The following is a 20,430-nucleotide window of genomic DNA, read 5'->3' on the forward strand; positions in this document are numbered from 1 at the left end:
TCTCAGCAGTTTTCCAATGTACAGTCCAGTACTGTTCACGATGGAGTCGCCATGCGGCACGTCACATCTCCGTGACTCATTCACTTTACCAGCGGGAGCTGCACCGCTCAGGAGCGGCCTCAGGTAGTGATGAAGCTTACTGCTCGCCCGCCCTGGCCCGGGTGGTTCTCAGATCTCTGTGCCATCCAAGCAGCCCACTCCTTTTCAGTGGCTCCCGGGGTTGAGGGCCTGCCAAGACCCGTCTGGGTCCTGAAGGGGCGTGTCTCGGTCCGCACCTGGGTCTAGGCCAGGGGTGGGCAAACTTTTTGACTCGAGGGCCACAACGGGTTCTTAAACTGGACCGGAGGGCCGGAACAAAAGCATGGATGGAGTGTTTGTGTGAACTAATATAAATTCAGAGTAAACATCATTACATAAAAGGGTACAGTCTTTTTTTTTTTAGTTTTATTCATTTCAAACGGGCCGGATACGGCCCTCGGGCCGTAGTTTGCCCACGGCTGGCTAGACTGACTGTGAGCCACACCTGGCAGCAGCTGCTGACGTGTGCGAATCTGCCTCTGGGAGGTGACGTCTCTCGCCTGTACCCTGAGCCCTGAGCCATGAGCCCCGAGCCCCGAGCCCTGGGCCCTAAGCCCTGAGCCCCGGGCCCTGAGCCCCGAGCCCTGGGTCCTGAGCCCTGAGCCCTGGGTCCTGAGCCCTGAGCCCTGATCCCTGAGCCCTGGGCCCTGGATCCTGAACCCTGGGCCCTGAGCCCTGGGCCCTGAGCCCCGGGCCCTGAGCCCTGAGCCCCCCCTGGGTCCTGAGCCCTGAGCCCTGGGTCCTGAGCCCTGAGCCCTGGATCCTGAGCCCTGGATCCTGAACCCTGGGCCCTGAGACCTGAGCCCTGAGCCCTGGGCCCCGGGTGGTAGCCAGTTCAGAACTGTTCTCTCCTTGCTGACATCCCACTGAACTGTGAACACAGTCCTGCTGGCATCAGAGCCAGGTGATCGAGGGGGCACCCCTGGGTGGCAGCCACAGAAACCAGGGCACCAGTGCAGGCCCAGGCTTCCAGGAGACGCCAGCCTGTGCGGTGCGGAGAGGCACAGGGCGAAGAGAGCACCAGCCCTCTGGAGCCTTCCGAGAGGATTCCAGTTGCCCTTAGATGTGTCTAATTAGAAGCCTGTGTGTCTAATTAGAAGGCTGCCCCTCAGGCCACAGCTATGAAAACAAGCTAATGGACCTTTTTCACAGGGAGACTGGGCTCCTCTCTGTGCCTCTCTGGGGGCCCTGGGAGGGGTAGCAGGTTAAGAACCCTTTCTCCATCTGCTACTGTCCTGGGGGCCCGTGGGCATAGTCACCACTGGCCACCGAGCCAGGCAATCTAGAGGTGTCCCTTGGGCAGAGGGAGCTACTGATGAGCTGGAGGGAGGCAGGGGGAGGGGGCAGGCATGGTGCCCGCTCTTCAGGCTGAAGCTTTAAGATCAGCAAATAAGCCTCTTTCTCAGAAAGGCTGGGTGCTCTTCCGTCCACAGCCTCTGCTCCAGGCCCTGGGGTGGGGAGTTGTCCATGCGTGAGCCCTTTAAGAATTATTCCTTAGTTTGCTGCCGCCTGTGGGTCTCGTGGACACAGCCCCCTGGGCTTTCAAAGCTAGATGTTGTGGGGGCTCGTCGCTCAGGTGCAAGTCTTAAAAGCTAGGGTGCCAGAAGCTGGGCTCAGGCCCTTTGCTCCCCAGGGAGAAGCTCAGGGGCGAGCCTGTGACTCACTGTATCGCGGTCGCCACGCTGGGGATGGGAGTTACGGCCACGTTACGGCTCAGGCCTCTCCTTGCCACTTGGACGGGAGTTTTTTGCTTTGGCCCAGTGTGTGGGAGTTGTTCAGCTAGTTCTGGGGTTTTTATTTTCGAGGCAATTGTTCAGTATGTAGCTGTACAGGTGTTGTGTTCGGGGGAGGAAGTGAATTCAGCACCTTCCCACATGGCCATGTTGAACTAGAACCTGCTGTGGTGGCGCTGATGAAGGCTGTAGGAGTCTGGGAGGGTAGCGTGCCTCCCACGCGGGAACCGGAGGAGAGGCCGTGGGGAGTGCACAGTCTTTGTCGAGCTTCTCCTTGGAGGTGGGTCCCTTTCCCTCCCTTTGACTCTGGGCCTGGCCACACACAGGCAAGGGTCCTGAAGCCACTTCAGGATCTAGCTTTTAAGAAAACTGGCAGCTTCCACCTGCGTCCCTTGGGGTCTTGAATGCCTGCTGGGAAGGGCTTGTGGAGAGGCTGAGACCCCATAGAGGGTAAGGGCCAAGTCAAGCCCAGCCTCCTGCTGTCCCCACCGAGGGTCAGGAATGTGAGGGGAGCCACCCTGGGCGCTCTAAGCTGCCCACAGAGCACCAGCCATCCCAGTTCCTGCCACCTGGAGCAGGAGGATCACCCAGTGGAGCCCAAAGTCCTGAAATGGTACAAATAAAAGGGTGGTTGAAGCAACTAAGTATACAATACAGGCATGCCCCGTTTTATTGCACTCACTTTGTTGCATTTCACACGTTACAGTTGTACAAGCTGAAGGCGAGACCCTCCACCAGCGGACCAGTATGACTCACTTTATTGCGGTGGCCTGGGACCGAGCCCGCAATAGCTCTGAGGCAGGCGTGGCGTTGACGTGGCCACTGATCACCAGCGCCCTGGCTACAGGGAGAGGTCCTAACTGGGAACGCGTCTCCCAGGGGCACTGCTGCGGGCCTGACAGGCGGTCGGGAGGCACTTGGGGTTTCGCCAGGGCTTACACTTGGGAGCTGGGCTTGTTTTGTTCCTCTCAGTCTGTTGCTTCAGCAAGCAGCCTGCAGGGACCTCGGGCACAGTTTTCCCACAGATGGGCTGAGAGGGATAAACCGGAGCTCGCTGCTTTGCCTTTTGGTTGCTGAGAACAGTGACCGACTTTGAAATCCACGACTCCTGTGTGGTCACGGATGGGACACAGCACCCGTAGCGGGATGTCCCAGCAACACCGGTGGTGGGGCCCGATTAGACCAGAGTGTAAAATCAACATCGCCGCAGTTCATCCTAAGGAAGGAAGGGTGTTACCTACGATATTTAGAAGTTGGTTTTGAAACAAAGAATTTCATTGGCTTCCACTAGGCAAATGCTTCTTGGTGAAGAAAAAGGAAAAGCTGGGTGCAGAGTGGGGTGAGCCTGTGTCAGTCATTGGCTCCGCTAACGGCAACGCTGCCCTCTCTCCAGAGACGCCCACCTGCTGGCCGGGCTCCACCTAGTGGGGAGCAGCCAAGGGTCAGGTAGCTCAAGCCCCCCAACACCAGCACTTCGAACACCCCGCCCTCTCCCTGCTCACAGGAGCTCCAGGAGCTTTTTAAAGCTTAGGGTGGAGTTTCTCAGAGCAACTGGTTCAGGAACCATCCGTGTCATAAACACAGGGGTGCTTATTAAAATAAAGACTCTGTGGTCCCCCCCAGACCTATGATGCCAAGCCTCTGAGTCTAGAGCTGAACAATAGGAATTCAAACCACATTCCCTGGTGGTGCTGACATCTGACAACCACCAGGGGGCACTCCCTCGATGGCTTGGGCTTTTCAAAGGCTTTTGTGCCTCCAGGTTTGGCCGAGGATGGGGCAGAGCAGATGTTTTCTGGACCTGAGATTCGTAGGGAGGGCATCTGTGTGGTATGAGATTGCTGCAGCACTGTAAAGCCCCCTCTCCATTGAGGGCCCCCAAAAGAGGGGGGTTCTCCTCGTTCTCTGGCCTTCAGGTGAACTGTAGTGTCTTCCCTGCCCCCAGCCCCACCCCATTTAGGACCCAGTGTCCATGGTGCTCACAGTCCAGGTCCCCGCAGCAAGGACCCAAGCACTCAGGCCGGGCAGGGGACCATGGTTGGGACCAATACAATGAGAAAGTGCAGATAAAATACTGGCTCTGGAGTCGAAGGCCTAGTTGGGATCCCAGCTCTACCACTCACCAGAGGATTTACTGCAAACAAAGGATCTGACCTCTCTACACTTCAGTTTCTTGTTTTGTAAAATGAAGAAATGACAGCACCCACCTCACAGGACCATCATGAGGACTCATGGGACTAATGCACACAATGCACTCGTGTCCTTAATACAGATTATATAGATGACTAGAGGCCCACCGCGCGAAATCGCACAAGACCCAGACCCAGCACGCCGCGGGACACAGCATCAAGTCCCCGTCCACCCACATGCGCCTCACCGTGCACACAGCCCCACCCACCTTGAAGACAGCTGTGGATGGAGATAAGAATAGTTTCCTGCCCTAACCTTTCCTTCTCAGGAGCACTTAAAGTGACCTTCGTTGGGAGATGAGAATTGAACAGAGCAACACTTACTTGTTCCCATGAAGAAATCATATGACGTTCAGCAGGTGCCTTTTGGCATTTGGTCGTGATGGTGTGACGGCCACGGGGTTTTTATAATAGAGACTAGAGGCCCAGTGCACGAAATTTGTGCCGGGGGGTGGAGGGGCGGGTCCCCTCAGCCCAGCCTGCACCCTCTCCAATCTGGGACCCCTCAGGGGATGTCCAACTGCCGGTTTAGGCCTGATCTGGGGATTGGGCCTAAACTGGCAGTCGGACATCCCTCTCACAATCCAGGACTGCTGGCTCCTAACTGCTCACCTGCCTATTGCCTCTAACTGCCCACCCCCATGCAGGCCTGGTTACCCCTTACTGTCCCCCCTGCCAGCCTGGTTGCCCCCAACTGCCCCCCCCCCCCCGTGCCCCCTTCTCCCCCCGCCAGCCTGATCGCCCCACACAGCCTGCTATTCAATCGTTTGGTCATCCCTCACTAACCCCCCTGCCAGCCTGGTTGCCCCACGCAGACTGCTGTTCGGTCGTCACTGTGATGGAGTCCTGGTCAATTTGCATATTACTCTATTATTAGTATAGATTATAGCCCAGAGGCCATGACATGTGAGGAGAAAAGGAAAGAATAGGGAATTTTTGTCCTAGAGAAGAAATTACATTGGGAAGACTTGATATTTTTCAACACTTCTCCAACATATTAATGATTATTACTTGAGAAGAGAAATTAATAGTTGTTTGTATAATTTGAAGTGGTAGGACCAGGAATAGTTATAAAAATTAAAGGGAAATGGATGTTCTATGGGTAAAAGGAAGGCCTTGAAAGAGAAGTTTGGAGACAAATGTGCTGCCTTGGGAATGTGCTGAGCTCCCCATCACTGGACGTGCTCACATCCAGGTGGCTGAACATGTAGCTGGACGATGAAGAAGAGATAGAATCCTGGGCTGGGAGGGGACATTGTACAACTTTAAATGGAGGTCCCTTTCCATCTTGGGTCTGTGACTCATGACTCCAAGCTTATTTAAAGAGCATGAATCCGCCAGCCTGCGGACTGAAAGGTCCCGGGTTTGATTCCGGTCAAGGGCAAGTACGTTGGTTGCAGGCACATCCCCAGTGGGAGATGTGCAGGAGGCAGCTGGTCGATGTTTCTCTCTCATCGATGTTTCTAGCTCTCTATCCCTCTCCCTTCCTCTCTGTAAAAAAATCAATAAAATATATTAAAAAAAAAAAAAAAGAGCATGAATCCATTAGAAAAGGGGGAAGGATGGCATTTTCACAAAGTGGTTCCTGGTCTGTCTTCTCAGCTTCCAGCCCAGGAAATCACCACTGATCAACTACCTGAGACAGTAATCTGTTTTCTGCAACTCACCATCATTGATCCCAGCTTTTGCCTCTAGAACCACAGAGATCACCCCTGGTTTGTCTTTCACACCACGGCGTGTCAAACACTTAAAGATGGTGGTCAGCAACTCTGACCTGCCTACCCCACCGTGTCTTTTCTCTTTTGGGGTAGAATTGCTTATTCCCACTGCCTGCAGGTGAAGTCCTAGTCCTATTCTAGCTGGACTCTTTGTTTTCTTTTATTGGGGTGACATCTATACTAGTAATAGAGGAATATGCAAATTGTCTGGGACGCTGTCACAGTAACAGTAATGACCCAACAGCAGGCTGCATGGGGCGACAAGGCCAGCAGGGGGCTTAGTGAGGAATGACCAAACTACTGAACAGCAGGCTGCGTGGGGCAACCAGGTCAGCAGGGGGGTTAGTGAGGGACGACCAAATGACTGAACAGCAGGCTGCATGGGGTGACCAGGCCAGCAGGGGGGGGGGGGGCAGTTGGGGGCTATCAGGCAGGCAGGCAGGTGAGCAGTTAGGAGCCAGCAGTCCCAGATTGTGAGAGGGATGTCCGACTGCCCCCTAGGGATCGGGCCTAAACCAGCAGTCGTACATACCCCCAGGGGTCCCAGATTGGAGAGGGTGCAGGCTGGGCTGAGAGGACGTACCCCCCCCCCCCCCCCCGCCCCTGCATGAATTTCATGCACCGGGCCTTTAGTTGGTTAATAAAATTAGATAGGTTTCAGGTGTACAATTCTATAACACATCATCCAAGTATTGTATGGTGTGTTCACCACCCCAAGGTGGAATCCTTACTGTTAAGCAAGACGGCAGTTACAGTGCATGTGTCCATAGGCAGAGCCTCATTAATTTGAAATGTGCTTGTGTTGGGCTGAATTATCTTTGTACCAATGGAAACAAAAGAGTTTGCTAAGCATATTCATTGTCTTAAGATTGCAGAGCAAGTCAAATGCTTTAAGCTCTTGAGAAAAATTACTAGGTCAGTTACAAATCCTTCCTAGCAGTTCCCAAGAAAAGTGACTAAAGGACCACCTCCAGGCACCTTTATTAGTCACTTCTAGTTTGCTATTGAACTTGAATAGAACTCCCTTCTTAAATGTGTTTTCTAAGAGCTTTCACTCCCAGGAACACAGGGTAGGTGTAGTGTGTGTGTGTGTGTGTGTGTGTGTGTGTGTATGTGTGTGTGTGCATGCATGCATGTGTGTGTGTGTGTGTGTGAACAATGGGGCTGGGGTTGGGGAATGAAATGGATAACTTGGTTTTGCGATGGGATCCAGAGGATACCGACTCAAATGTCTACCCTTTGGGCTGGTTACCTAAGTGTGTGCAGTGAGCTGGAGCATGTGAGGCAGCAGGGAGGTGTCAGGGCTGAAGCGCAGGACACACACCTCCCAAGCCATTTTCCCTTCTGCAAAGGGAGCTGGATTTTGTTGGCAGATAGCCATTTGGTGATGCTTTTCTTACATGCCGATTTACAGAAACACGGAGAGGTGTGTCTGGGTGTCTCACTGAGAGAGTCAGGGGAGTGCTAACAAGATTAAAAAACAAGAACGTGTAGAGGGATCAGCCCATTTAAAAGAAGACAGCACTTCAGTTAAGGAAAAGGAATGGGAGATGCATCCCAGAACACATGAGAGGTCCCTTACGCACTGTATTTACCTAAAGATACTAAGTAAGGTGCCCAAGGGGTATGTGCCTGGGAGATCAGGCTGAAAACCGACCAGGAGGCACAAACTGAACAGTAAAATGAGCTGCATGTTTAAGGCAGGGCTGTGCCTGGCAGAGGAGCTGTTGAAGATGCATGAGATGTGTTCCTTTAGAGCAGCGGTTCTCAACCTGTGGGTCGCGACCCCTTTGGCGGTTGAACGCATATCAGATATTTACATTACGATTCGCAACAGTAGCAGCATTACAGTTATGAAGTAGCAACGAAAATAATGTTATGGTTGGGTGTCACCACAACATGAGGAACTGTATTAAAGGGTCGTGGCATTAGGAAGGTTGAGAACCACTGCTTTAGAGGAAGGTAGGAAGGAAATCTGAGATGTGTTCACAGCATTGAAGGCAAGCACCACTGATGAGGTGTGATGAGAGGAGGAGAAGGTGCAAGCTCTCTTCTGTCTCAGGTGTGATGAGTCAGATGCACGAAGGCAAGGCAGGAGGCGATGTTGGATTTGCAAGGTTGGAGGAATGGACAGGCTAATCGGAGAAGGAATCACAGGATGGCTGGGGAGAAGTGGGAGAGCTGCAGAAAGGTGAGCAAGAATGGGCCAAAGCACTAGAAAATAAAACTTACCTACATAGCAGATAACCAGCCCTTCTTTTTATCTGTTCTGGGGCAGGGAAAATGTGCTGTTCTGCAACAGAAGGATTTAGGTAAAGATTTCTTCTTGTTTATTTAGTTAACTTTTTATTGAGCTTTTTCATTAAAGTATAGTTGACATACAATATTATAGTAGCTTTGGGTAGTACAACATGGTGGTTTGATATTTCTATACCTTACAATGTGATTCCTATAAGTCTAGTAACCAACTGTCTATACAAAGTATTGGTGTTACTGATGATATTCCCTGTGCTGTATATTACATCCCATGAGTTATTTATTTTATAACAGAAAGTTTGTCACTCTTCCTCCCAGTTACCTTTTCACCCATCCCCTCCAACCCTCTCCCCTCTGGCAATCATCGGTTTGTTCTATCTATGAATCTGTTTCTGTTTTGTTTTGCTTTGTTTGTATGTTTATTTTGTTTTAGTTTAGATTTCACATGTAAGTGAAATCATACTGTATTTGTCTTTCTGTTTGATTTATTGCTCTTAGTATAATACCCTGTCCATCCATGTTGTCGCAAATGGCAAGATTTTATTCTTTAGTACTGTGGAATAATATTTCAGTGTGTATCTATATAAATACTATGTTGAAAAAAGTGGTGAAAGTGGGGAGTCCTTGTCTTTTCCTGATATTAGAGGTTATGTTAATGTAGTGTTTCACATTGATTTGCGGGTATTGAACCATTCTTCCATCCCTGGAATAAATCCCACTTGGTCATGGTGTGTGATCCTTTTCATATATTGTTGAATTTGGTTGGCTAATATTTTGTTGAGGATCTTACATCTATGTTCATCAGGGATAGTGGCCTGTAATTTTCTCTTTTTGTAGTGTCTTTGATTTTAATATCAGGATAATGTTGACCTAGTAGAATGAGTTTGAAAGCATTTATTTCTCTTCAATGTTTTGAATAGTTTGAGAAGGAAAGCTATTGATTCTTCTTTAAATGTTTGGTAGGATTTACTGTGAAGCTGTCTGGTTCTGGACTTTTGTTTATTGAGAGTTTTTAAAAATTACTGCAATCAATTTCGTTACTAGTCATTGGTCTGTTCAGATTTTCTGTTTCTTTCTGGTTCAGTCTAGGAAGATTGTATGTTTCTAAAATTTACCCATTCCTTCTAGGTTGTCCAATGGTTTGGCATATAATTGTTCACAGCATTATTTTATGACACTTTGTATTTCTATGGTGTTGGTTGTCACTTCTCTTTTGTTGTTGATTTTATGTATCTGGGCTCTCTCTCATTTTTTCTTGACGAATCTGATTAGAGGATTGTCAATTTTATTTATTCTTTCAAAGAACTAGCTCTTAGTTTAATTGATCTTTTCTTAAGTCTCTACTTCATTTATTGCCACTCTGATCTTTATTATTTCCTTCTCTACTTACTTTGGGTTTTGCTTGTTCTTTTTTCTAGTTCCTTGAGGTGTAAAGTTAGATTGTTTATTGGAGACTTTTCCTGCCCTGTGAAGTAGGCCTGTATAGCTATGAACTTCCTCCTTAGAACTGCCTTTGCTGCCTCCCATACATTTTGGAAAGTTATTTTCATTTGTCTCAAGGTATTTTTTTGATTTCTTGCTTGAATTCCTCTTCAATCCGTTGGTTGTTTAGTAGCATGCTGTTTAATCTCCACATATTCGTGTTTTTCCTTTTTCTTCCAGTAGTTGATTTCTAGTTTCCTATCATTGTGGTTAAAAAACTTGCTTGATATAATTTTAATCTTCTTGAATTTGTTGAGGCTTGTTTTGTGGCCTAATATAGGGTCTATCCTGGAAAATGTTCTATGTACACTTGAGAGAGACATGTATTCTGCAGTTTGGGGATGAAATGCTCTATAAATGTCTATTAAACTGACCTGATCTTATGTGACATTTCAGGCCATTTCCTTATTAATGTTCTGCTTGGATGATCTATCCATTGAGGTAAGTGGGGGTGTTAAAGTCTCCAACTATTATTGTATTACTGTTCATTTCTGCCTTGTTGTCCATTAATATTTGCTTTAAATATAAAGCTGCTCCTATGTTGGGTGTGTAGAGATTTACAATTGTTATATCCTCTTCTTGGACTGACCCTTGAATCATTATGTAATGCCCTTCTTTTTCTCTTTTTACAGTCTTTGTCTTAAAGTCTATTTTGTCCTGATATGAGTACTGCTACCCAGCTTTCTCTTCATTTCTATTTGCATGGAATATCTTTTTCCATCCCTTCACTTTCAGTCTGTGTCTTTTAATCTGAAGTCAGTCTTTTGTAGGCAGCATATAGATGGGCTTTATTTTTATTCATTCAGCCCATGTATTTTGATTGAAGCATTTAGTCCATTTATATTTAAATTAGTTATTGATGGGTATGTACTTATTGCCATTTTGTTAATTGTACATATTTTGGTTGTTTTTGTAGTTCTATTTTTCCCCCCTCTTGTCTTGACCTCTTTATGGTTTGCTGGTGTTCTTTAGTGTTACGTTTCGGTTCCTTTCTCTTTATTTTCTGTGTATCTTTTGCAGGTTCTTGGTTTGTGGTTACCATGAAGTTCATATGCATTGACCTGTATCTATTTTAAGCGGTGTATTTTAAGCTGATAGGCATTTTAAGTTCAAACACATAAAAGCACTACAGTTTTACTCCCCCCTCCACACTTTGTCTTCAACATTATATTTTAAATATTTTCATTTATGTAGCCCCTAACTACTTATTGTAGTTATACTGGATTTTGATATGTTTTTCTTTTAACCTTCATGCTAGCTTTTTAAGTGGAAGGTTCACAGCCTTTACTATATATTTGCCTTTACTAGCGAGATCTTTTCTTTCACATGTTTATTTCAGGTTATGGCCTTTTCTTTTCCATGTAAAGAAGACCCTTTAACATTTCTTGCAAAGTTGACTTAGTGGTGATGAACTCCTGTAGCTTTTACTTGTCTTGGAAACTCTCTCTCCTTCAATTCTGAATGATGGTCTTGCCTGGTAGAGAGTATTCTAGACTGTAGGTTCTTTCCTTTTGGCACTTTAATGTAGCCTGCCTCTCCCTCGGGCCTGTGAAGTTTCTGCTGAGAAATCAGTGGGTAGGCTTTTGGGGTTTCCCTTTTAATCTTGTTGCCTTCAAGATTCTCTATTTTAACTTTTGCCATCTTATAATATGTCTTGGTGAGGGTCTCCTTGAGTTCACCTTGGTTGGGACTCTGTGCATCCTGGACCTGGATGTCTGTTTCCTTCCCCAGTTTAGGAAAATTTTCAGCCATTGTTTCTTCAAATAGGTTTTCTGCCCACTTCTCTCTCTTCCTTCCGGTACCCTGATAATGTAAATGTTAGCATACTTGATGTTTTCCCAGAGGTCCCTTCAACTATCTTCATTTTTAAAAAATTGTTTCTTTTTGCTGTTTTGGGTGATTTCTGCTATTCTGTCTCCTGGTCCACTAATTTGTTCTTCAGTATAATCTAATCTGCTATTGATTCCCTCTAGTGTACTTTTTTTAAAAATTGATTTTTTACAGAGAGGAAGGGAGAGGGATAGAGAGTTAGAAACATCAATGAGAGAGAAACATCGATCAGCTGCCTCCTGCACACCCCCTACTGGGGATGTGCCTGCAACCAAGGTACCTGCCCTTGAACAGAATCGAACTTGGGACCCTTTAGTCTGCAGGCCGAGACTCTATCCACTGAGCCAAACTGGTTAGGGCTCTAGTGTACTTTTCTTTCAGTTATTGTATTTTTTTTTTTTTTACCTCTGATTGGTTCTTTTAAAATATTTTCAAAATCTTTGTTAAAGTTCGCACTGTGTTCCCCTATTCTCCCAAGTTTGGTGAGCATCCTTATGACCATTACTTTGAATTCTTTATCAGGTACTTATTTCCATGCCAGGGCTTTGTCCTGGTTTTATTTTCCTGTTCTTTCATTGGGACATATTTCTTTGTCTCCTCACTTTGACTTTCTGCATTTGTTTCTATTAATTGGATGAAACAGCTACCTCTCCTGACATTGAAGGAGTGGCCTTGCATAGAAGTGACGTCTGTGTAGGCTGAGTTCCAGGTGGCTCTGGCAGGCTGACTGCAATTGAAGTGGCCACTCATGTGCCAGGGGTGCCTTGGCAGGCCAACTGCTGGAGCTGGAGCTGGTGCTGGCCAAGCTCTCCTGAGGCATGTGGCTCTGGGGACACCCTGGTGGCCAGCTGGCTGGAGCTGGAGCAGGCACAGGGCAGAGCAGTTTTATTGCTGTGCTCAGGGCAGGTGAATCTGCACAGGAGACCCTAAGTGATACCCTTCCTTACTGCAAGGTTGCCCCATTGGGGTAGTGGTCCCCCAGTTTCTACCTCTCCTACCCTTCTCTATGCATCTCTCTCTCATTTGATGAGCAGAAGCTGTTCAGCCCTTGGTGGTTCTTCAGGAGAAACTGATCTGTAGGTAGGTATATATTTGCTGTGTTCATGGGAGGAGGGGAGTTCAAGGTCTTTCTTACTCCACTATTAGTTTATAAATATACATTTTTGGTTAACTCTCACCTGAGGATATTTTTTCCATTGATTTTTTTTTTTTGAGAGGAAGGAGAGAGAGAGGTTGATTGGTTGCTTTTTGCGTGCACCTGGTATTGAATCTGCAACCCAGGTACATGCCCTTGACCAGGAATCAAATATCTGACCATTCAGTGTGTGGGCCGATGCTCTAACCCAGCCGTGGGCAAACTACGGCCCTCGGGCCGGATCCGGCCCATTTGAAATGAATAAAACTAAAACTAAAAAAAAAAAAAAAAAAAAAAAAAAAAAGACCGTACCCTTTTATGTAATGATGTTTACTTTGAATTTATATTAGTTCACACAAACACTCCATCCATGCTTTTGTTCGGCCCTCCGGTCCAGTTTAAGAACCCATTGTGGCCCTCGAGTCAAAAAGTTTGCCCACCCCTGCTAACCACTAAGCACATGGGCCAGGGCTCTGCTCCGCTATCCTCCAAGTAAAGAAGTCTTAATAGTTTTGGGCAGGTCTGAGGGCAGTAGGGAAATTTGGTTTAGTGATTTGAAGTTGGATAGGTTCTCGGAGACTGGGGTAAGCTGACCGAGGTGATTTGAAAGTCAGTGACTGGAATCCAGTTCTCCTTGCCTGGAACCAGACCTGACTTTTAACCCCTGTGTGGCCGCACACCCTGGGCCTGGCTGGTGGCTCTTCCACTGCCACGCCAGGTCCTGCTTTCCTCAGCATCCACACTGTCAGCCCCCAAAGTCACGAGGTCATTCCTTGCCAACCTGGTAACTAGTCTCATACCATTACCCGTGGGTGGGGGGGACACGCCAGTCTGTCCAGGTAACACAGGAGTTAAAACAGTCATGGCAAAATTTCATATACAAGGGGCTTTAAGTTTCCTTTTTAGTAAAAATGAAAAAAAAAAAGCCTTTTTTTACCTAACCACACTCTCTTTGGCTATCCTTAAGCCTGTTTCCCCCTGTAAGGTACTCTGTGGTCAGTTAACCTGTCAAAATAACACTCAGATATCTGGACATAGTTAAGTGCTTTGTACTATAGTATTTATTTTTTAAAAATCATTAATGGGTATGGCTATCCTCCAGTTACCCCTTTTCTCCAAAAGCCCTGCCTCTAAGCCATCACCTGGGAAACTGTAAAAACTATAAACTCTAAGCTCCCACCCCGACTTGCTAAATTACAGATGCTGGGGATGTGGCTGAGCGACGCTGACGCAATCATATATTGGAAAAGCCTTCACATATTGGAGATGGAGGGCAGGGGAGACATGCTTGACTTTCTTCAATTCCCAGTCACTGGCTTTACACAGGATTCTATTTAATCCTCCAAATAGTATGTAGATAAGGCCACTACTATTTCACCAAATGAGCAAACCAAACTAAAAAAAGATTAGATAGCCCTAGCTGGTTTGGCTCAGTGGATAGAGCATCAGCCTGCAGACCAAAGGGTCTCAGGTTCGATTCCAGTCAAAGGCACGTACCTTGGTTGCAGGCTACTCCCCAGCCTGGGCCCTGGTCGGAGCTCATGTAGGAAGCAACTAATTGATGTGTTTCTCTCACATCGATGTTTGTCTTTCCCTCTCTCTTCCACTCTCCCTAAAAATCAATGGAAAAATATCCTCAGGTGATGATTAACCAAAAAAAAAAAAAAAAGAAGTTCGCTAATTTACCCAAAGACACAGTGCTACATAATGGCTGGGATTTGAGTCCCAGTCTAAGTTAAATGTCTTTTTCTAATCAGAGAATGACAATTCCATATGGACAGGTCATTAGTGGCATCATTCCTATGGGGGAAAGGCAGCCACATTGTGGTATCACGCTTTAGAAACCACCGTTGGTGTGAAACAGCTTGCACGTTTGTGTGGGTCTGTAAGGTGAGCCTTCTTGCACTTGAACCTGTTTGGCTCAGCGTGGGGGGAGCAGCACCAGGTTGCTGCTGGAACACGTCTGCTGTGAGACTGGATGGACTCCGTGCAGGTCACTCTTCCACTTTTAACGGAAGCTCTGCCCTCAGACGCTCACTTTTATCCCCACGTGGAGTTATGACTCCAACCCAATCCGATCTGTTTACAACCTGCAGCTCATTTCCAGTGCCATCGGCCCCTCCAGCCAGCTCCTGAAGGAGGACCCTCGATCATTGTAGGCCGATGGCACCTTCTCCCAGGAACTGCCAACCGACGACCGAGGCCTTCAGAAATAATGTAGACACCCTCCAAACCAGGTAAGGATCATGGTTCTCAACCTTCTGGCCCTTTAAATACAGTTCCTCATGTTGTGACCCAACCATAAAATCATTTTCGTTGCTACTTCGTAACTGTAATGTTGCTACTGTTTTTTGTTTTTTTTTTTTAAATATATTTTATTGATTTTTTACAGAGAGGAAGGGAGAGAGAGAGATAGTTAGAAACATCGATGGGAGAGAAACATCGACCAGCTGCCTCCTGCACATCTCCCACGGGGGAATGTTGCTACTGTTATGAATCATAAATATCTGATATGCAGGATGGTCTTAGGCGACCCCTGTGAAAGGGTCGTTCAACCGCCAAAGGGGTCGCGACCCACAGGTTGAGAAACACTGGAACAGACCGCGTTAGCATGTCAATCAGAGTATCTCGTGGCATCTGGCGTCACCCCGTGCTGTTAATTCTAGAATCTGTAGAATTGTTGCACCAATTAAAAGGAAGAAACTCTGTTAGCTCTCAATTAGCTGCACCACTGGAGAGGAACAGTGACGTGGTAGATTTTGCAATTTTGTTTCCTTTGGCTTCGGAATGCACTATTTTCTCAGTAGGTTAACTTTTCTAATTATATTTTGCACAGCCTAATATTAACTGGCATTTGTATTTCCTGAGCACACAACATCTAACACTGAGTTGGGGACACAGTAGTGGCCCAAACTGTGCTGGTCTCAGGGAATGACAGTGTTGTGGAAAATCCACACGTGGATAATGAACAGAGAACTAATTATAAAGTGCTCTGCAAATATTAAATCTGCAGCAGAGAAGGCAAATTAGGAATTCTCCACGGACATGTGAACAGAGATTAAACAAGCTTATTGAAATTCTAAAAGGAACAGAAACTTCCAAGAATCGTCTTTCCCGTTAATGGAGCCAGATGAAAAGATGAGGCCAGTGTGTGACTGGGTGGTCGTTCAAACAAGAAAACCTCAAGCAGTAATACCAATGCGTTTTACAAGAGCGTTTAAAATGAATTTTATTGTTGGACTTTTACAAGTAGTCTTTAAAGGCTTCAAACAAGAACTCTGTTGCAAAACTCTAATAAATAGCTTGCCCCAAGTCCCCAAACAAAATGTAAATCAAAGTAAAAACTAAACTCAGGCGGATAAGCAAGCCTTCAGAATGCTTAAATGCTAGTGACATTTCTCATTGATACAGAGATATCAGGCAATGTACAATCTCCTTCACACACGTCAGAGACCATTGAGATCTTTACAGAGCACTCTGAAATCTTCCCATTTCCATGATAGAAATGTCACCAGAAAAAAAAAAAAATCCCATGGAGAAATCACAATCATGAATGAAACTGTAGCATAAAAGTCTGGGGCTGGGGTTCGGGGAGGAGAGAGGAAAACCCACCCTGTTTCTTTCAGGGCTGGAGTGAGGAATGAGTCGGGGTTCCTTGGGGCAGGGAACGCCCAAGCAGATGACACTAGATCGCTGCACGTTCCCCCTGAAAGGGCACAGGTGTCAGCTTCCTGACAATTATGAAGGCTAGAAACAGGGCCACCAGGGGCTCCCCTGGGGTCAACACTGCTGGGCCCAGTGTGTGCTCTGCGGGGCCCAGGGCCTTGGAACAGCGGCCCCAAGCAGCTGCATCACCAGGCAGGAGAAGGAGCACAGGGACCATTTCTGCAGCAGAACCCTTTGATGGCCGCAGAGGATGCAGAAAATGCCGTGCTTCGGGTGCACACTGGGACATGCAGGTTTCAGAAGCCCATTCCACCATCACAGTCATTGCTCCTAAGAAGCAAGTACTAAAATTCACAATTTCACATCCGCTTTTCCTAGTTTCAGATACTGGTGAAATCTTACTTTGGAGACAAGGGTTTATTAATTTTTTAATATGGTCATTTTGAGTGAGCTAAAAATACAATTTTGCTGCCTTTTTCATCGTTTAAAAATCTCCAACACGATACTTTTGGCCAAAATGCTACAGATAACATTGCAGGTTGAAAGAATTCTGAAATCAGTGTTTGGAGCCTGGAAGCTGCAGGGAGGCAGATTCCAATTGGGTGGGATTCACTTAAGCCAAACCGAGGGCTCTCGCTCCGAGGAGCACACAACACCTGGGCCATCTCCCCCGGAAAGAAAGGAGGGAATGAGGGCACAAGGCAGGACTAGAGGGGCGTGGCCTGCAGGCAAGGCTGCCTCTCGGGTAGGGCTTTGCTGTAGGATAGTAACCCGGTCCTGCCAGTCTCTGCAGGACAGGAACCAACAGCACGGGCTCCTGCACGAGTCAGCAGCAGAGGCAGGCCCTCCCTCCCCGGCATTTTAGGAATGCAGGTAAGGAAACCCCTTCCCCAAATACACGATTTTTAAAACCTTTTACTTTCCTAGGAACAATGACATTCGTCAGGATAATGAGGGGAAGCTTGGGTTGCTGGGGTTACCTGAAATAGTCAAGAAAGAGCCGAAGGAAATAGAGGCAGATAAGCCGGGGAACCTTGTCCTAGGCCCAGTTTCTTTTTAAATACGTAACAGATAAAGATATTGTGCAAAAAAATAAAGACATTCACATTTTAGCAGTTAAACTTTATTTTACTTTTTAAAATTTTTACTTTTTTGTTTTTCTTTTCTACAAAAGGCAGACAATGATTGTTGATCTGCAATTGTGTGTGTGTGTACCCCCAAAAGTGGGCCGAGTAGGTAGGAAGCTGAGCAGGGAGTCTGAGAACGCTCAATGGCATGACCAGGGCCTGCACAGCCTCCGGGAGGCTCCGGCCGCTCCGGGCCTGCCTGCCCTAGCTCATGTCGATGGTGTTGAAGACCCACTCCGTGAACTTCTTCAGCTTGTCGGAGGCGTTCTGGGACTCCTCCTGCAGCCTCAGGTTGTCCTCACGCAGGTGCTGGACTTCTGCCTGAAGGTGGGCTTTGTCTTCTTTTTCCTGAGGCAGAGAGAAAAGGACTGAGCAGGGCACCCACCTCGCCAGGCTGCCGGGGAGAGTGGCTGTGGATCTGTCTGCACCCGCCGCCCGTGTCTACTCTTCCTGCCACTAAACTTCTGTAGCCAGGCCTCGTCCTGGGTGTTCAGATCCACTCACCCAGGGAGCAAGACTGCCAGATTCACTACAGTTTATCTTGGAATGTAAACAATGTGTTTTAATGTCTTTGTTCATAAGGACTGTCTTGCAGTTTAGACTGCTGTTCTGGTGGCTGCTGCCTTAATATAGTCAAAGCCGCTCGAGAAACAAGACGAAGTGAAGGTCTCTCGGCACGGAGGCGCGGCCACAATGACAACATGTGGGTCTGGGCTTCTGACCCACGTACAGGGGTGGGAAGCTCAGAGGGGGCGGCTGAGGCTCGAGGCTTCCACAACGGGAACGCATGAAGGCCTTCTTGCACTACGTGGCCAGTGGGAACCGAGCTCCAAGGAGCCCCCCAAACACCCACCTCTTACCCCACTAAGGAACACGAGGTAGAGGGGCCGGCCGCCTGAGAAGACGCCTACCTTCTTCAGGTCTTCCCGAAGCATCTTCAGCATCCCCTCCAGCTGGTCCACCTTAGAGGCCAGAGTGGGAGAGGAGTCCTTACTGCTGGAACGAGAAACAGTCCATGTTGGCGGGAGCCTCCCGGCGGGGTTTGTTTGGCATTTTTTTAAAATGAGGCGGCTGTATTTGTAACACGGTTTTCAATGTCAAATTACTCAGGATGGCAACCCAATGTGCACGTTCACTTTAAAAAAGAAAATGGTCATCGCAACAAAAGGCCGTACAAGCAGGAACTACAGCCAATCCATGGCTTCCTTTGTTCCAGAGGCTGCATTTTTATAACAAAAGAACACAGGACAATGAGTGAAAATGGTCTCCGTGGCAGTGCGCTTTCTGGCAGGTTCACCGGGGACAGTGCCACGACTCCTGTCTGCAGCGGCTTTAGGAAGAGGGGCTGATGTAAGTGCCACCTCGGGGCAACAAGGAGGCAGGTCTTGGGTCCCCAGAAAACAGTCTGTGACCACTATCCAGCTGTAAGTTACTGGGCTCACATCTTAAAAAGAATCTAAATATCTTTACTTTTAAAGTAAGACCACATGCTTCAGAAGCTTGTCAGCCTACCCTTAATGTCTTATATTCTTTGCTATTATGATCAGCAAGCTAGACACATAATTTTCTTTGTTTTAAAAATACATTTTTATTATTTCAGAGAGGAAGGGAGAGGGAGAAAGAAATAGAAACATCAATGATGAGAAAGAATTATCAATCGGCTCCCTCCTGCATGCCCCCCGCTGGGGATCGAGCCCGCAACCCAGGCATGTGCCCTTGACTAGAAGTGAACCCGGGACCCTTCAGTCTGCAGACTGACGCTCTATCCACTGAGCCAAACCAGCTAGGGTGACACACAATTTTCTTATTCTCTATGTGTCCCACGGCTGACCACTGAGATGCTGTAATATACAGTAAGTCCGCACTTAGATTCTATGGCACCTCCTGGGCCTTAGAATCTGCAACTTTAAGCGAAACGACACGTAACAACCAATTTTGCCACAGGCTCATTGACATAACCAAGAGCTAAGTTGCTTCGGCATCCCATCAACGTTACAATGAAATGATGTTTTCAAGGACCGCTGGTATAATAATGTCACACGTACATCCACTACCCTCACCACCTGGAACGGAGGGGAAAACGCCTGCCTCTGCACGTTACACAGAAGTCAAGTCCATGTTCTTAGCTCACAAGAAAACCCTCTGGGACCCAGTTATTGCTCATTTATTTTACATACACTCTTAGGTACCCCGTGGCCCAGACCTAGTGCAGAGCTGGAGCTGCCAGGACGCAGGCACATTCATAAGCATGACCGACAGGTGGCTATGGAAGGGACTCGAGGGCTAACCACACAGGAATCTGGGGATGATTTAGCACAAATGACTCTTCTTACCCTGCTTCCTAAGGCCAAGGGTATGAGTGTATAAAGCATTAAATAAAGAATATTCGTAATTCCCACTCTCAGCTACCAAGGGTAGGTTAACTGTGTTTACAGTGTTCAGTTACAAGTGTCCTAACTGAAACGGGAGGAGCTGGCACTGCAGTGATGAGCCCCCAGATCGTCGAGGGGCCGCCGTCTCCTCCCACAGCTGCTGATGTAGTGACGTGTATGCAGGGGGGTGGCCTCACCTCTGGGTGACCCACCTGCTGTAGGACTTCATCTGGACCAGGGCCTGGTCCTCAAGCTGGTCGCTGTTGGATGCAGCACTCAAGGGGCGATGGTTTTCGTCACTAGCAGCAAAGAAGGAGGCTCTCTGGACTGCAAAGGAGGCAGAAACGCTCAGCAGCTGGGAAACATCCTGGGCTCTGAGTCAACATGTGGCCCATACTGATCCCCCAACCTCACAGGAAAAACAGCTGTTCTAAGCTGCAACAGGACAGTAGCATTGTAACTGTCCTTAAAAAATAGTTGCTGTGCATCCATTTTAGTCCCCCTTTTCTCTTATCAAATTCTCCCTCTGTTCAATGTTTCCCTGGAAACAGGCCTTGTGCCAAGTTTCCAGCCCAGGTTTCCCACTCAGTGGTGACGTCAAGTGCATCAGGAGCTCGGACTGGGCTTCTTGAGGCTCCCATGGCCACCCGGTGGGCTGGACCAAGCCCACACCCGTGTGCTTCCAAGTGTCCCAACTTAACCCTCGAGCCAAGAAAACAGAATCAAGTTTAAAAACTCCCATTAGAAACACAAAACGTCTACCGTTCTGTATGTACAGTCAGGGCAGGAGAGACGGTCAGACAGGCCCCAGGCTTCCCTGAGCCCCCACTGCCCTGGTTCCAGC

General features: G+C 47.6%; 1 protein-coding gene across 15 annotated transcripts in view; it reads right to left on the reverse strand.

The window, feature by feature from the left end:
* Positions 1-15,624: 15,624 nt before the first annotated feature.
* The window catches only part of SIPA1L1 (signal induced proliferation associated 1 like 1), a 433,934-nt gene continuing 429,128 nt past the window's right edge, over positions 15,625-20,430 (reverse strand). For 10 of the 15 annotated variants that reach the window (XM_070417275.1, XM_070417272.1, XM_070417284.1 and 7 more), the window contains 3 exons: positions 19,784-19,913; positions 18,126-18,210; positions 15,625-17,562 (listed from right to left, as the gene is read on the reverse strand). In XM_070417275.1, coding sequence (XP_070273376.1) covers positions 17,419-17,562; positions 18,126-18,210; positions 19,784-19,913 — 359 coding nt within the window. In that variant the 3' untranslated portion in view covers positions 15,625-17,418. Of the gene's footprint in view, positions 17,563-18,124; positions 18,434-19,783; positions 19,914-20,430 lie in introns of those variants that run through there. The other 5 variants (XM_070417279.1, XM_070417282.1, XM_070417283.1 and 2 more) reach the window with 3 other exon arrangements.

Source organism: Myotis yumanensis, unplaced genomic scaffold (assembly GCF_028538775.1).
Source record: "Myotis yumanensis isolate MYYU_CA2020_CCGP unplaced genomic scaffold, mMyoYum1.0.hap1 SCAF_1, whole genome shotgun sequence".
Taxonomy (NCBI): Eukaryota; Metazoa; Chordata; class Mammalia; order Chiroptera; family Vespertilionidae; genus Myotis; species Myotis yumanensis.